At 41.2% G+C, this 16,242-nt stretch overlaps 1 protein-coding gene across 3 annotated transcripts in view; it reads left to right on the top strand.

Moving 5' to 3' along the window:
* Elmo1 (engulfment and cell motility 1) overlaps nucleotides 1-16,242 on the top strand; it is a 553,589-nt gene that overhangs the window by 213,899 nt on the left and 323,448 nt on the right. For all 3 annotated transcript variants that reach the window (XM_046460598.2, XM_046460597.2, XM_046460599.2), the window contains exons 11-13: nucleotides 2,021-2,071; nucleotides 5,301-5,423; nucleotides 7,248-7,379. In XM_046460598.2, the coding sequence (XP_046316554.1) occupies nucleotides 2,021-2,071; nucleotides 5,301-5,423; nucleotides 7,248-7,379 (306 nt within the window). The remainder of the gene's footprint in view (nucleotides 1-2,020; nucleotides 2,072-5,300; nucleotides 5,424-7,247; nucleotides 7,380-16,242) is intronic.

The following is a 16,242-nucleotide window of genomic DNA, read 5'->3' as shown; positions in this document are numbered from 1 at the left end:
AACGTCTTTCTATGTTGGTATATGTAGATCCATATTTGTGTCTATCTATGATTTTAGATCTTTTTAGTGCTCTAAAACATTCCCCATGGATTCTCATGTTTACACAACTCCCCAATATTAGACAAAAATATCCATTATGTGGACAAGCATATATATATTTTTTTCTCTCTGATGAAGCTTCTGTTCCACAGTAGGGGAGCATAAAATATTCATTTGTTCTTTTATCAAACATTTATTGTCTGTTCGGTGCTAGACATCGTGCCTTGAGCTGGGAATACAAAGCATAATATATTCTCTGTTCCCATGAGAAGCCCATAGTGTTATGCAGAAGATAAATATTGTAAACAGATAATTAATGAATGCTTTAGTAGATATCAGAAATATGTTGTCCCTTCTAACTTTAATATTTTATAAACAGGCCAAAATAGGCATAGAGAAGGAATATTTTTTCTTTTTTGGTTCATGTGACTATTGGGCAGTACTTTAACTTTTGTAAAGGAAATTTTTAAAATTCATAAAAAGAAATTAAGAGAGATGTAGAATTCTTTGGGCCTTTTGTTTGTCATCTGGTCCAACACAACAAAATCAAAGCAAAACAAGACAAATCTCCAGGCCTTTCTGTTTAGATAGGGAGGAGAGAGCTGCTTTCTCTGCAGTATGGAGGACAGGTTCCATTTTGGGTTGTCCTTGAGCTTGTTTCTGAATGTGTCCTTGCTCTAGTTTCTGAGTTTCCAAGAGTGGGGGAGAGGACCTTGTCCTGGGTTTGGTCTCCCATGCCATCCACCCTTGGGAATCGTCTGACAGTATTTACCGGCTTCTCAGTGTGGTGGGTCAGAAGGGGCCTTGCATTGAAGCTGCCAACCTCTAACAGAGTGCTCTGAATTTCCATCCCTTCTTCTCTCCTGCTTGCTTTCCTTTCTGTGGTGGCGATGACGCCGTTAGGTTGATGTAGAGAGCAATGTTGACATCCTTGATTGTCCTCTGACTGTAAGTCACCCACGTTCCCTCCGTCAGCCTGAATAAGTAGGCCCCGCTCTGCCATTCTGCTCCTGTCCACCTTCCCTGTGTCCCCTCGTAGCTCCTTCCCCCCATGTTCTTGGTTCTCCTAGCTTTCTGCACATTTATTTCAACCTTGGTAGAATTTATGGTTATTTTGTCTGAATCGTAGCTTAGTTTTTTCTTCTCTGCTTAGTAAGAGTAACAACGCCAAAAATACTCCCCACCAAAAACCAGCATCTCAGTGTCTTCCTGAATATGAGCAGTATTTTGACTTTTTTGAAAGTACACCAAGGCCAAGGCCATGCTCTACTTTTTAATTTTCCAATTAGTATCTACTTGTCAATATTGATAAAGGTTGTCTGTGAAACCACTCCTAAGTTCTCTGTGCCAGTCAGGAAATGCCAGAGCACAAAGCACTACCTGCAGGAACGAGCCCTAGCAGAGTGGAAGCCGAGTATGAACACCAGAGCTCGACATCTGCCCAGATATGGGACATCTGCTAAAACCCCACTGGGCTCACTTGCAGAGCCTGCTTTCCAGTCTGGGGTATGTGCTACTCCCCCTTTGGTCTTGCACAGATAAAAGTGAACTGGCTTTTAGAAGACTTAGCTCTTTAAAGCGATGGTTCTTTCATATCGGACAATGTTGTAGTAGGCATGCATTACCTTGCAGAAGCTTTCAGCACACAGTCTAATAAAAGGTGATGAGCCTTTCTAATGGAGAACCGTTGCTTTCATTTGGAATGTTTGATTTTTATTCAGCACTCACCTTTTTCTGCAAAGAAGAATTTTCTAAAGGAAAAAAAAATAGTGTACAGGTGCCAGATTTTCCTTCCTTGTTTTTGGATCTGGCTTTTATAATCTAAATGGAATATGCAAAAAAAAAATTTTGAATGGGAGTTCCTAAGAAATACTGCTGATATACAGTTACGAAGCACACCCCAGGATAAAGTCATTGTTGGCCCTGCTGAAATGTGTCTCTCTAACCTAAGCCTTCGTGTGGGTGTGCTTTTCTTCTACAGGAGATGGCGAATATTTTGGCTCAGAAGCAGCTGCGCTCCATCATTCTAACAGTGAGTACCTCGGGGCTGTGACTGCCTTGCTGGGAGGAGCAGCCTGGTGCGCTGTCATTTCTCTTTTGGCCTCAGTTGTGGTTGCTCTGTGACCAGGAACGTGGTGAAGCAGCAGGGTCTATAAAGGAGGGGAATGTGTGTGTGTGAAACTGGAGTAAGTAAGGCTTTCCCACAGGAATTGCCTCCTGTGATTGGCGGGAGGAGTCTTACCCTGCTCTAGGAAGCAAAGGGGCCTGAGGAGCTGGACCTTCCTCTTCCTGTGGCAGGTTAAGTGTAGACTCTGAGACTTTTGGCTTTCCAGTCAAGGACATCAGGGGCTTAAAAAAAAAAAAAAAACACCAAAATGAACTCTTACACTTGTACTTTTTTTTTTTTTTTAAATGAGGAAGCTGTCTGGAAACATACCAGGCCCTGAGAGAAGCCTTGAAATTTTGGCCATCATTTTCTTGGCCCCCTTACAGGAGGAAAGAAGGAAAGTACGTGGGAACCACTCACTAACTGCAGTGCAGAACTGATCTTGTACCTCAGGGAGAAAGTAGCCCGTAAAGTCGCACTGTGAGTGTTTATAACTAAACCAAACCGCAAGGTTTCCTGAGGCCTTCTCAGCTACTTGAGAGAAGCAGGTTTTCTGCTTAGAACGAAAAAAAAAATTCTGATAATGGGATTCTAGTTCAGCAAGCTTAGAATTCACAACACACACACACACACACACACACACACCACAATGTTTTATTATTACTCAGTTATGATGAAGCCAGCAGGTCTAGAGGTCATTGCCAGTGAAAAGAAGAGCTTGCTACTTATAATTCCCAAAAGGAAGAGCCTACCACAACCAGGAGGGGTCCTCACAGGGAAGCCAGGTTGGTCAGGAGTCAGGGGCAGTGTGACCAAGAGCCTTTACTATGACTCTCTAGGAAAGGAGTACATGAGGCTAGAGAAAGTGGCCAAGCAGGTTTAGGATTGGGAAGTTTCAATAAATTCAGTGGGTTTTAGAATTTATGGACTGTTCTAGTTGTCTGGGACATGTTCCTTGGTGATGAGGACAGAGGGCTGGTGGCATGAGCTCCAGCTGATTTGCATATGAAAGAAGTAATTTGTTATCTCTAGAAATTGGCAAGGCCTCAGAGAGGCAGTCTCTCCAGAGTCAGTTACGAAATACTTGGCACACACAGACACACAACGACACAGACACACACACACACACACCACATTTTCTCTCTCTCTGTCTTTCTCCTTCCCTGCCTCCTTTTCTCTTCTTAAAAATGAAAATCTTTTTTCAGGCAAAGAAACTAAATATTCTAGAACTCAAGACCAATGGTAAGGACTGCAGTTGGTGATCAAGTTTGATTTTAAACTTCCTGGCTATCAAGAATGAAATGTAAATTTCACCATCTGATAAAAAAAAAGAGGAGTTCCAGTTCTTCAGGGATGGCAAAATGCCCCCCATCCCCAAACTGAAATCTGAAATGTGTCTTCATAAAACAGCCTAATAGATTCTACTCTAATTATGGCTTTGTAGAAAGTACAGAAAGATTCATAATAGGCCATTCTTTATCTTGGCCCTAAAAATGTGGAAGCTGCAGTCAATAGTAAGGTGTAGTTCAGTGAAGGTGTTTGCGCAAGGAGAGGGATCCAGGTGGGAGATGAAGGGTTGGAAATGATGGATGAAGAAGGGCTCAGCTTGTTTTTCATACCTCCCGGGCGTGGCACTTGAGGTTGGAATCTTCAGAGAAATGAGTGGGTGGAATGACAATAGCCACCTTGTCTTAAAGATAATTGGCTTCAGAGTCACTTCTTTTATGAAATGTCCATAGCTGGAAGTTCAAGGTTTCTAGTCTCTGACAGCAAGTTGAAGTGCAGAGGTCTGGGAGATTTTAATAAAATGGATGCCCATACATTTGGGGCACTAAAGTTGTACAAGTTACCATTCTCTTTTGGAGAATGAAGGATATGGAGTGTAACACCCCAACCCCTACCTTCCTTCCTCTAGCTTCTCCCCTCCCATAATTCTGGTTCAGCCATTTGAATTACATCCTCCTCCTTCTTCTCTCCCTCCTCCTTGTCCTTCTCTCCCTCATTCTTCTCCGTCTCCTCCATTTTTAGCAGGCTGCTTCAATGTCATATTCACAGCCCATGTGGAGCCATGGTGCGTGCCAGGTCAGGAGGTAGCCAGGCAGCACCCTGAGAACCTAGAGTGTGACCAAGAGCCTTTACCATGACTCTCTGGGAAAGGTACATGAGACTAGAGAAAGTGGCTAATTATTCGATAATTTTTTTTTCATGTTGGGGAGCTCTGGCCTTATCTGAAGGGTCACTTGGAAGTGAGTTTCCAGCAGTCTACTGGTAGCAACAGGGGGTGCCGAGACGAAGCTCTCTTATAGATAGCAGGGCCTGGCTGGGTCTAGTGCATTCAAAATCATGGATCTGAATAGTGTTTTGCCACTGTGACTGGTCATTTGGCATTTTCAAAGTATAGCCAAGGTCTCTCGGAAAAGGATACACATTAGACCTGGCTGTTGTATGAGCTGTGGTGGAAGCAAAGCCCCATGCGTCCAACTTCCTGCCAGCCCTTTTATGTTTGTCCTGCTTTTAGTCTTGTTTCTATGAAGAAATGTCATTTTACTTTTCACTTAATTATTAACTAATAATTGTTTAAAAAAAAAATGTAGCGGCATTTGCAGACTGCACCAGGATGGAAGTGGGGCTTGTGGAGTTCCCACAGTGAGTTCACTACCAATCAGATGACTATTTTGCTGTTGTGTGTTGCTTCTAAAACTTACCCCCCCCATCAGAAGTGGTAAAACCTGGGAGAGGCCATCCTGGGGTGAGATGACCATAAGGTTCTCATGATAGGTGGGTGCCGCTGGTCCCTTGCAGCATACTCAGAGGTGTCCTCCAGACACTCATCTCAGGTACATCTTTTCTTGAAGTACCTTTCCCCCTTCATCCAGGAGCTTCTGCACACAGTAGGTCTTTTCCAGGTTTTTGGCCTCAAGATCAGGAACCTTACTGGGCCCCACAATGTAAAGGAAAGCTCTGAGATTATGTGTGCCCTGATTTTCTTGTGAGAGGTGGTTCCGTAATTCTCCATCCCTTGTGCATCCAAATAAACACTGTTGAGGTTCTACTTGGGGTAACAACAAGGGTTAACCTTTATTTATTTATTTATTTATTTATTTTTGCTTATTCTTTGTTATTTAAAAGTGTCATTTGTGAATCATCTCTCTAGCATGTCATCCGAGCGCAGCGAGCCATTAACAATGAGATGGCGCACCAACTCTATGTTCTCCAAGTTCTCACCTTTAACCTCCTGGAAGACAGGATGATGACCAAGATGGACCCCCAGGACCAGGTGGGTGCCCAGCAGGCAGCAGTGAGAGCACATGAGGGGAAGGAGGTGTCACTAAAAGTCTTCTCTGGAGCTACCCTGAAACCAGGAGTTTAAGATGATCATACGATTGACTTATTACCCTCTCAAACTTGGTGGCATGACTTTAAAACGTAGGTGAACCTGGGATCAGAGAATAAAATAAATGGATTCTTCCATTAGGCCCTGAACACATCCATGTTCTTCCTCTTTTAGATAGGAGAGCTTGCTGTCCATGGCCTCAGACCTTGGCTCTTGGCCACCGTACCTTAGATAGTGATAACTTTGGGATCAAGTTCCCAGATGACCAGGGCCAAGGATAGTTCTGTGTGATACTGATTCTGCAAATTGGAAGTAATTTCCTTTCTCCGATGATCAATGCCAGTGGTTAGTCCTGTGTTAAATAAACCCGATTTTCGGGCTGGCAGTTTTGTTAGTTGGCTCTTTGCTCTAACTCCCTGCTAAGTCTTTGGTTGTTTCCATGAAAGATTCTGTCTCCATCCAGAAGCTTTTGGGGGAACTTTACTGTGTGAGAGTAGAGTGAGAGGAAACAGCTGGGAAGCTTGCCCCTCTGTAGCACATTTTCAACTTAAGCAGTGCTGCAGCTTTGGAGAGGAAAACACTCATTATTGGCACGTGAGGGCCTGATCTGTTGCAGATGTGGGCTGCATGTGTGGAGTGTGTGGCTGCTGCAACACTTCATTCATGGCACAAGGCCATGCGATTAAGAATGATGGAGGAGGCTAAGAGAGGCCAGTGACCGTGCCGCACATTTTTGGCAGGGCCAAGTGTAATCATCCCAGGGAGATGAGACTGTCATCTTACCACTTCTAGTGATGGAGAGCAGTGCATCCTAATAATGGAACAATGCTCCTCATTTCCAAATTCTTCTTTTTTTATGAAATTTTTTTTTGTTATGGTAAAAATACTTAACCTAACATTTATCATCTTATCCATTTTTTAAGTGTACGGTTCACTAGCATGAAGCTCATTCCCTATTGCTGTGAAAACATCACCACAATTCATCTCCAGAATCTTTCCATCTTGCAGAACTGAATTTCTGTGCCCATTAAACAATAACTGCCCAACTGCCCTCTCCTCTTAGCCCCTGGTAACCCTATGCCACTTTCTGTTTCTAGAAGTTTGACTACTGTAGGAAGCTTGTAGAAATGGAATTAGAAAATATTTGTCATTTTGTGTCTTATTTCATTCGGCAAAAAATATCTTGGGTTCATCCACATTGTCACCTGTGTAAGAATTTTGTCCCTTTCTGTGACTGAATAATATGCCACCACTGTCTGTCTATTGGACCTGTGTTTTATCCATTCTCCATGGATGACACTGGGGTTGTTTCTTCCTTTTGGCTCATTTGTTTTAGTGACATGTTAGTGTCCATAAAATTGTTCTGTAGGGGTCCCTTGTAACCCGAGTACTGTCCCTGAACCTGTGTGCCTCTCTAACAGCGCAGTGCTCCCAGGTTCTCCCAACTTTATCTTTTCCAGTCACAACCCTTCCATCACATTGGGGGTCTCATGTAGGACAGTCCTGAGCAACTGATATTAGTCCTCCAAATGAGTTGGCTGCAAGAAGAATTGTGGAATACGGCCCAGGCTAACCATCAGGGAGAGTGGCAGGAGGAAGAGAAGTCAGCAAAGCCCTAACTTCGAACATTGGTTGTCTTTTATCTGTTTTTCTTTTGCCTGAATGCAGTGATTCATTTAGACTCTGGGGAAAGAGGTAGTTGTGTCACATCACACAATGAAAGCAGCTTTCCCTCCCTCCTTTTTCTCCCCTCCCTAACTCCTTTAGGCTCAAAGAGACATCATATTTGAACTTCGAAGAATTGCTTTTGATGCCGAGTCTGAGCCTAACAACAGCAGCGGCAGCATGGAGAAGCGCAAGTCCATGTACACGCGGGATTATAAAAAACTTGGCTTCATTGTAAGTAAGATGTCTCCAGTAAGCTCTCTCTCCTTCCAGCCTCCCCGTGGCTGACCTCAGCCGCATCAGGCGTGTGGTCCTCTTGTACTTTACAGAATAGTTTCCACATTTCCAGATGTTTAGCTGGTTTAAACAGGATCACATGAAAGTCCTCTGGCTGCAGTGAAATGGAATAACTTGCACAAGTGTGACTAATACTGCCTTTGTTTATTCAGTTCTGATTAAGTGTAACCAAGAGTAGTTAGCCCGGATTGCATCTCATCTCCCTGAAATCTGCTTCACAAGATGCTTGAGGTTCTGTTTGAGTTAAATGCTGTATGCTGGCAATGGTGGAAGAGGCCATATCATTGGGTCAGTGATTGCATTACTTACGTGCACGGATTTTGTATCACAATCAAATTGAAAAATTCTTGAAATTTAATCATGATAAGATTCATACAGTTTATATCTTCCTGAAAGGTTTATCTTGCCACAGGTGCTAATAGGTTGACTCCTCCATTTTATTTCTTAGTTTGTAAATTAGAACACAACTTGTTTGGAGTGTAGTCTGTTGTTATATCCACTTGTAGTCTGTTCTTACCCTATCACCATCAGTTTCAGGGTGGCCTTCAGGTAAGCTCAAATTTTGCAGGTATAAATTTGGGTTTTAAGTTCCATAAAAAAAAGGACATGAATGAGATTTTTGCTTCAGTGATTAGAAATCACTAGGTACTTTTTTAATACTCTTTCTTGGACAAAATTATATCTGTATATATACATGTACACATACTCGTGTGTTAATATATACTAATATGTACACTATGTGTATGTATGTATTGTATACATATGTTAATGTTTACATTTAATTTAACAAAAGTAGTCTGGTACTTTATATGTTACTTGGGAGGACTTGTCTTCTATAGGAATTTTCTTTAAAATTCACAATGTTTTTGAATTTTCTTCGAAATTTTTAATTAAAAATGCTTCTATATCAGATAATAGGTGTTTTTCATTATTGAGAGATTTATTTATTTATTTTAAGTTGAATGTACTGAAGTTGATTTAACTAAGCTCTTTTACTGATTCAATGTTTGAAAACTATTAATAACTTCCATTAAGTCTCTATCATTTTTGCAGCCCAATATTTATGCACATCCATGATCACATTTATTAGTATAAATTTGTGGCACTATAATTATATATGGTAGAGATGTTTAATACTTTTGGTATTGCCTCATTACTATCCATTAACGTTCTGTAATTTATACTTTAACTAGCAGTGGGTCACACTGACCATATATATATATATTTTAATCCCTCTTCAATAATGTCTCTTAAACTTAGAAAAATAATCTAAGTTACCATTTTTATAATGTTAGTTTCAACTTGTCTTTTCTAATAAGAATATTTGTTGGCAATATATTCAGCTTTGGAACTTGCTTTAAAAAGGTATTCTGACAGAATTTTTCCACCATCATATCCTGTATTTTGACCTTGACATTCAACATTTGATCTCTTAGTGAATTGAATTTTAAAACTTTCAGCAGAAAGAGTCAGGATTGACGGACCAGGTGAGAATTTCCTATACCTGATGTGTGTTGATGATCAAGGTCCTGTTTTTACTTAGAGTAAGAAGAGCAGTTTCCCAAAGATATACCCCAGGGAAGGTGGACAACACTTGCCTTCTGCCTCCCTTCCAATTCTTTCTAATTTTACTTTCCTGTGCTGTGCAAGACATATCCACATCACTTGAGAGATTTGGCAAAATACCCCAGCCTCTCGCCTTACCCTTAAGTCATATCAAACTTCCCAAGATGAGATTAAGGTGTGTGCATTTCAAACATACTCCCGATTGATTCTGCTACCCCTTCCTGGCCCAGAGCCTGGTACCCCTGTGTTGCTGCAATTTCATCATCTTTCTGTCACTGCCTGGATTTATTTTGAATTATGTGGAAAATGCAGATGCTGAGCTCTTTCCATAAATTACCTCGAGGCAGGACGGCCTTGTGCCCCTGCCCCAGGTCTTGGTGGTTTTGAGTAGCAGAGTGCATAGTGCAAAGGGACAGAGGAGAGATTAAGCTTGGGGAATGAGCAGTGAGTAGAACTGGAATTATTCCAGACCCTGGGCCCTCTGAAAGTTATATAGAAAGGGGGGCAGGACTCTGTTTTTATATAAAATCTCCAGACTATTCCATGAGCCAACATGGGAGTAATTTTTCTCAATGTAGCTCCATCTGTCTTAACATTATTGCTAATTCCTTCTACACTTCTGCTGTGGGTTTATCTCAGTTTTCATTTTCTGTGTCTGGTGAGTGCTCTGCTTTATGAGTACTTAATGAAGCATTTTTTTTTCCCCCTGCTGAAAGTCAATTTATTGTGATGTTAAGGCCTTCAGAATTGATAAGTTCTCTTCTCAAGGACCTGAAAAGTTATTTTAGGGAAAAAAAAAAAAAACCTTGAACAGAGAATAACAAAAAGAGACTATTGGTTTCCTTTATTTATTTTATTTTATTTCCTGTGGTTTCTTCTTAGTTTTCAATTTTAGGTCTTCCCCTAGAGCTCCTCCCAGGCCATGGTCTTGCATCAGAGAGTCTAGAAGTTGGAAAGACTGTTGAGTAATGATTTCTGTGCTGGAAGTGAGCCAACCACTTTGACAAGCTGGTATTTTCACTTTTGAATAACGGCAGAAATAAATAAGCCCCTGTCCAGGGACTCACGGGCTTATTGCACCACCTAGAGGCCATTTTGCAACACTGCAAGCTGGCTGCAGACTCTAGACGGAGTTAGCACTCTGTACAGAATTATCTCTGTGTTTCCAAAAGAAATGTCGTCTTCCCTTTACACTCCTCACTGAACTTGAAGGAGAAATTTGAGGCTTGAATAATATTTTGAATCTCTTTGAAGAAAAATTTAATCCATAAGATGAACTGAATTTCTCATTTCATTTCTTCCAAGTTAGGCAATAGCCAGGAAGTGTTAAATGATGTCTTTGGAGTCCTGGGGGTACAGGGTAGGGTGGCTCTAGATTTTAATGTAAGTTTCCCTACTTCTGAGGGAAAATACTTGTGTGGCATCAGTTTCCTCAGCTGTGAAGATGGACAGTGACTTTTCTATTTCAAGGTTGCTGGAGGGCCCTGCCAGGCCATCAGTTGGTGATTAGCATGGCACCTGGATCCCAGGGTATAGTTAACCATGGTGTTTCCCTTCCTTCCTTTTGGGGAACTCACATTATGGTAGTCAAAGGCATGTTTTTGAGTTTTCCAACAAGGCAGAAACAACAGTTTGTTAATGGATAATGAACCGCAATACCTTTGAGAAGGCAGATGGGCCTCTCATTCCTTCTCAGCACAGCATCACTATGGAACAGATTTTTCTGATAAAATAACTCCAAAATCTCAATCCAAAGTGACTAAATGTTTGTATGATTCTACAAGACACAGAAAAATACCTGCTTTTTTTTTTTTTTTGGTATCGGGAATTAAACTCAGGGTAACTCAACCACAGTAACTCAACCACTGAGCCACATCTCCAGACCTATTTTGTATTTTATTTAGAGACAGGGTCCACCGAGTTGCCTAGTGCCTCGCTGTTGCTGAGGCTGGCTTTGAACTCATGATCCTCCTGCCTCAGCTTCCTGAGCCACTGGGATTACAGGTGTGCACCACTGCACCCAACCCTTTCATTTAACTTCACTGAGGACAAAATACACTCTTTATCTTTTTTTTTTTTTTGAAGAAATTGTTTCTAAACCATATGATGTGCTTTACCCTATGAAGTTTTATAAACATTTTCCTTAATTTATTCAGGTTTATCTTTAAGGAAAAAAAAAACAACTGAGATGTGAAGGTAGAAAAGGTAATGGGTAATGATGAAAATATTATTTCAGAATTAAGATTCATGTTCTAATTTTTAAGAGGATTTCTACCTTCTTGCGTGATAGGAGATAATTATGCATAGTTACACAGATATAATTCCACACACAGTACCTGCTGTCATTGGAATATTTTCTTCTTGGATGCCAATGGTAAGGTATGGAGTGAACTGTGTATTTCTGTATTCCTTCCTCCATTTCCATCCCTGTCCCCATACTGCTGAAAGAAGCATCTTCATCTTAGTGCTCCTAGATTTAGCAGTTATTGTGAGAGCGCAGCACTGTGATTCAGCCTAGGCTCCAATTAGGGTGGCCCACATCCCTTTCTGAGGCTCCTACTCCTCTGTTGAGTGACTTGAGCAAGGTACTTGATATTTTCAGCTCTGTTTTCTTTTCTAATGGAGGATACTAATGATCTCTGTCAATAAGTTGGGCAGGTTAAGTTCTTACTTGTAAATTGTTGAGAGCAGTGCTTGGGTACATAGTAAACAGTCCATGAATCGAGCTCTAATAATTAGGATGTTGTGATTATTATTCATATTATGAGTCCCATGACACTGTGACAGATGGGTTAGGGAAATGTGGGAGTAGTAGGTTGTCCCAGGAGGGTGATGAGAAGATGTGGGGTACAGAGTAGCTGTGAAAGATGAAAGAACACTGTGTGCTTGAGAAACCGGGTTGTTCTGTTCAGCTAGTGTTTACATTGCCTCCAGAGAGAGATGTAGGGTTGGCTTTAGGAGTGAGGGATAGATCATAGAGAGCCATAAATTCAAAAGAGTTGGAAATATACCGTCAGTCCCTGCTGTTCATGGATTCCATACTTAGAAATTCCCCATTCACTAAAATTTGCTAGTAACGTCCAAACAATATTCAAGGTGTTTTGGAAATTATTTTTGTGAGTTGTCCAATGGCTGTTTTCCCCGTTGAACAGGACAACAGGGCAGTGGTCTGCCTTTTGTTTCAGCTCACCTACTGTAAATGAGTCTCCTTTTGTAGTCTATCTAGGGCCACGTTTTCCCCATTTCTCTTCTTTGCATTGGTAAGTGTTGCTGTTTAAAATGTCTTGGTGTTGAAGTGTACTCAGGGGTTCCTAAATGCAACAGGGCTGGAGGGTGCACTTAGGATATTAAATATTTTCTCTATTTTATACAGAAAATACAAATATGTATGCATTAGAAAACTTCCTTCAGGAAGTTTCAAGTTGAATGTAGTCAAGTCAACAATATATATCAAATAGATGCCTTAAAATAGAAACACAGATAAAAGAAGAATATATATACTGCTAATAGTTGGATTGAGAAGGTCCCCCAAAGACTCAGGTGTTGGAGGGCTGGTCCCTAGTGGGTAGGACAAACTGTAGCGGGTATGGCCTTATTGGAGGAGGTAGGTCACTGGGGTTGTGTATGAGAATGATGACTCTTGTCCCTCTCCCCTACCCCAAACTCTCCTTTCTGGCTAGCATGAGGTGAGCAACTCTATTCTGCCATATGTTCCCCACCATTATATTCTGCCTCAGCACAAGCCCATAGTGATGGGCTTGTTTCATGGACTGAAACCTCCGAAACCATGAGCCAAAATAACTCTTTCCACTTTTAAGTTGTTGCACCTGAGGTGTTTTGTCACAGCAATGGAAAACTGACTAGCATATATACTACTGACCAGTTGACAAAAGTGTTTTGTGAGCAAGATTTCAAAGGGTCCTTGTTCTGCATTACTCCTAGGAGCAGAGGTTCAGTATTTGTGAATTTAGGGCTTGCTGGAACTTTATAGAATATAACTACTACTAATAAGGAGGATCTACTATACTTAGAAATCCCTGAGTAACTACTGGGCAAGAGGAATCTGCTGCTAAATGGTTTGTACTGAGGTGAAAAGGACATAGTAAAGAATTTCTGCCTATCACTTAGCACTGTGTGGGACAGCGAAGGAATTCATGGGGAGAGCGTTATAACTTACTGTGACTTGATTCATTTATTTTAAAGTGAGAGGTTGCCTTAAACTGCTTCCATACTAAAATACAATGTCCCTGAAATCTGGTGAATTATCATTAAATTTATTCTAGGTAGAGAATTCAGTCTGTAATGAACCTGTCTTACATTAAAGCATCGTGCTCAACAGGACATGGACATAAGATTTGGTCACTGAGAATGTGATTCTTTCCCTTGGAGTACAGGGACAACATTAGTAAGAATCCAGAACACTTTAGTAGGAATCAGAGAAATTAAATTGTGACATTTACCTAATGGCTGTGATGTTCATCCCCTCTGTTTGCAACAAAGCATCTCTAGGCATAAACTAAAGCAAGATTTTGTAAATTTTATCACTTTTCCCTATGTGAATGATTTGATTATTGGGATAGTAATATGCAACAAACACTTTGCTTTTAACTGAGTTACAGATATTTCCCATATATAACAGATCGTGAAAGCAGAAGGACGATATATATGTTTTAAACCCATATTTACTAAAATCCTGTAAATTTTAGCTACATAGAATTAAGGAGATCCCTGGGTGTTCTTCAGGGAGGCTATGGCCAGTGCTAGCGAAGACACCAGCCCCAGAAAGTCCCCACCAACTGAAGTACCCATGGGGGGACATTGGTGAAGGGGTGACCAGGGACCAGGACCCATTTATGGATCATGCCGGGTGAATTCATGGGCAGACACTTTGGGGGAACCAGATCTTACATTATCTGCCTAATTAATGTTTTTCTCTGCTTAGATACCCTCTTTATCCATCTGAAATGCTGCAGATTCCCATTTTAATCATTTCTAGGCAGTGTCTTGCTTCATGGAGGTAACATTGACTTGAACTAGTCAGTAGATTCCCTAGTGAACCACGAGGTGGCGCCAAAGCACAACTATCCGCTCAGAGAGCAAGCGCCCTGAATTCTGGCAGCAATTCCTGGGTAAATTGCAGCCCTGCTTGTGAGCCCACAGGGTTTGAAGCTGTAGAACGGAGTGAGTCAGGGGGCCTCAGAGCCTCTTCAGAGGTCTCCAAATCCATCATGGTGCATGAGCTGTTGATCCAGCACACATATCTCCTGTGTCTTATTATAATTGTCTCCCCTTATGCTATTCATGGAAGTTCTGTAGTGGGACATAGAAGCCTGTAATCCAGCCTCTGTGGCCCCCAGTGGTTTACGCAGTTTTGTTGTTCACCTCACTGATTGGCAGGTGACAGTTATAGGTGAAGAGAAGGCCACCAAAATTCTGCCTCTTCTTTTCAGGGTCGACTCTGGTGTGGTCTTGTTTTGGATGTTTGTGGTCAAATCATACAGAGCATGGCATGCAGTCTTTGTGCTTAATTCACCTGCAGAGACTATATCAAACGTTTGTAATTGCACAAGCAGGAAAAAATAAATAAATAAATAAATAAAAACTAACAGCACTGGAAAATTCTCCTGAAGAACCCAAAAAGAACTGATGTCCAGCTTTATTTCCTGTCATCAAACCCAATGTAGAGCATTGCTGCCCAGGGCTTCTGTCCAGTGGGCTCTTCACACTGATGCTCAAGGTCTTGCAGAGCCATCTCCACTTTGGCTTGGTATCATCATAATTCCTAGTGATGGATGGGGGCAGGGAAGGGGGAGAGAGACCAGAAGTACTACGTACAATACTTGTAGGTCTTTTCTTTCCTAATCCATCTTTGCTTCCTGGCTGCATTGGGAAATGATGTCCCAAACTGGTCCAGTATGGCTTGTAGGGGCAACTCTAACAGTGTCCTCTGTCACTGTCTGATGTCAAGAGTCCATTTTTCTTTTTCTTGCAGGACCTGTGTTGTCATTGCCATTTCCATCTGTTTGGTGACTTTGCATGTGTACTTTGTCATTCCCTTCTTCCTATCCCAGCAGGAAACAGCACTGAGCCATCCTAAGATCTCATTTTAGAAGCACCCACCACCTGCAGTGAACACGTGAATCATTATATCTTTAGAATGTTTTGATATTTTTTAAAGAAAAACTTTTAAAAACAAATGAATTATCACACATTGCCGTGACAATACTAGTCTCAGTCTCCTAGTATTTTTCACTGAAATTAATTTTAACTCTTGACAGAATTTCTCAGGGATAGTTTTTGAAGATGGGGTGAGGAGACAGATTTCTTCTACTCCTGGTTTCCCCAGCTGCTTTCCTATTTAGCACCCGTTGCTGAAACCTAGGAGGGACATTCATTTATCTGCTGCTAGAGGTGGATTTGCTTTCTGGCCACGAGAGGGTGCAGTGAGAAAAGGCACTTACATGAGCAGCCAGATGATGCTTTAGAGGGAGCAGCCCTGATGTGCTGGAGAAGGGGGAATACTTAAGCTTCTATGTTGGGTGATTTTAAAAAGTTCAGAAGAACTTCTCCCTGCTTAAAACTTCTTCTTTACATTTTAGCTTAAAATCCACAAAGGTTCTGTCCCCTTTATAGCACGGCTGTGGAAAAGGAGGCAATTTACCAATAGGGCTAGTTATTCACTTCTTAGAGAATCATACAAATCTTCTTGGTATCTTTTCTTTGTATATGGGACTTTAGAGCAAAAATCATTATCCAGAAGATGAAAAGGTGATGCATGGGGGGAAAGGGCAAGGAAACCTGAGGATTAGTGAAGCCTAAGCATGCTGGTTTTACTTGACAGAAATAAAGCAGAGCTTTTATGGCTGCAGTAGCTTCTGGCACTGGAGTCTAGATTTTGCATCTCAGCTTCATTGCTCATTAATTGTGTGACCTTGTACAATTTATCTAGTTTTTTTTTTAATTATTTGTGGATTGACCTTTATTTATTGTTTATTTATTTATTTATATATGGTGCTGAGAATTGAACTCAGTGCCTCACACACGGCAGGCAAGTGTGCTACCACTGAGCCCCAGCTCCAGCCCTTATCTAATGTTTTAATGACTCATTGGTAAGTTGGGTATGCCACTAGTTTTTATTTAGGCTTTTTTTTTTTTTTTGGAGATTAATGAGTTAGTAGATGTCAATTTCTTAGAAACCTGACAGCATTCATGATATTGACATTACCATTCGGAT

Source organism: Marmota monax, unplaced genomic scaffold (genome assembly GCF_021218885.2).
Source record: "Marmota monax isolate L192 unplaced genomic scaffold, Marmota_monax_Labrador192_F-V1.1 WCK01_AAM20220418_F8-fsc00107, whole genome shotgun sequence".
In the NCBI taxonomy this organism is placed as follows: domain Eukaryota; kingdom Metazoa; phylum Chordata; class Mammalia; order Rodentia; family Sciuridae; genus Marmota; species Marmota monax.
The sequence above is the reverse complement of the archived record's forward strand: the minus strand, read 5'-3'. Positions and strand labels throughout refer to the sequence as shown.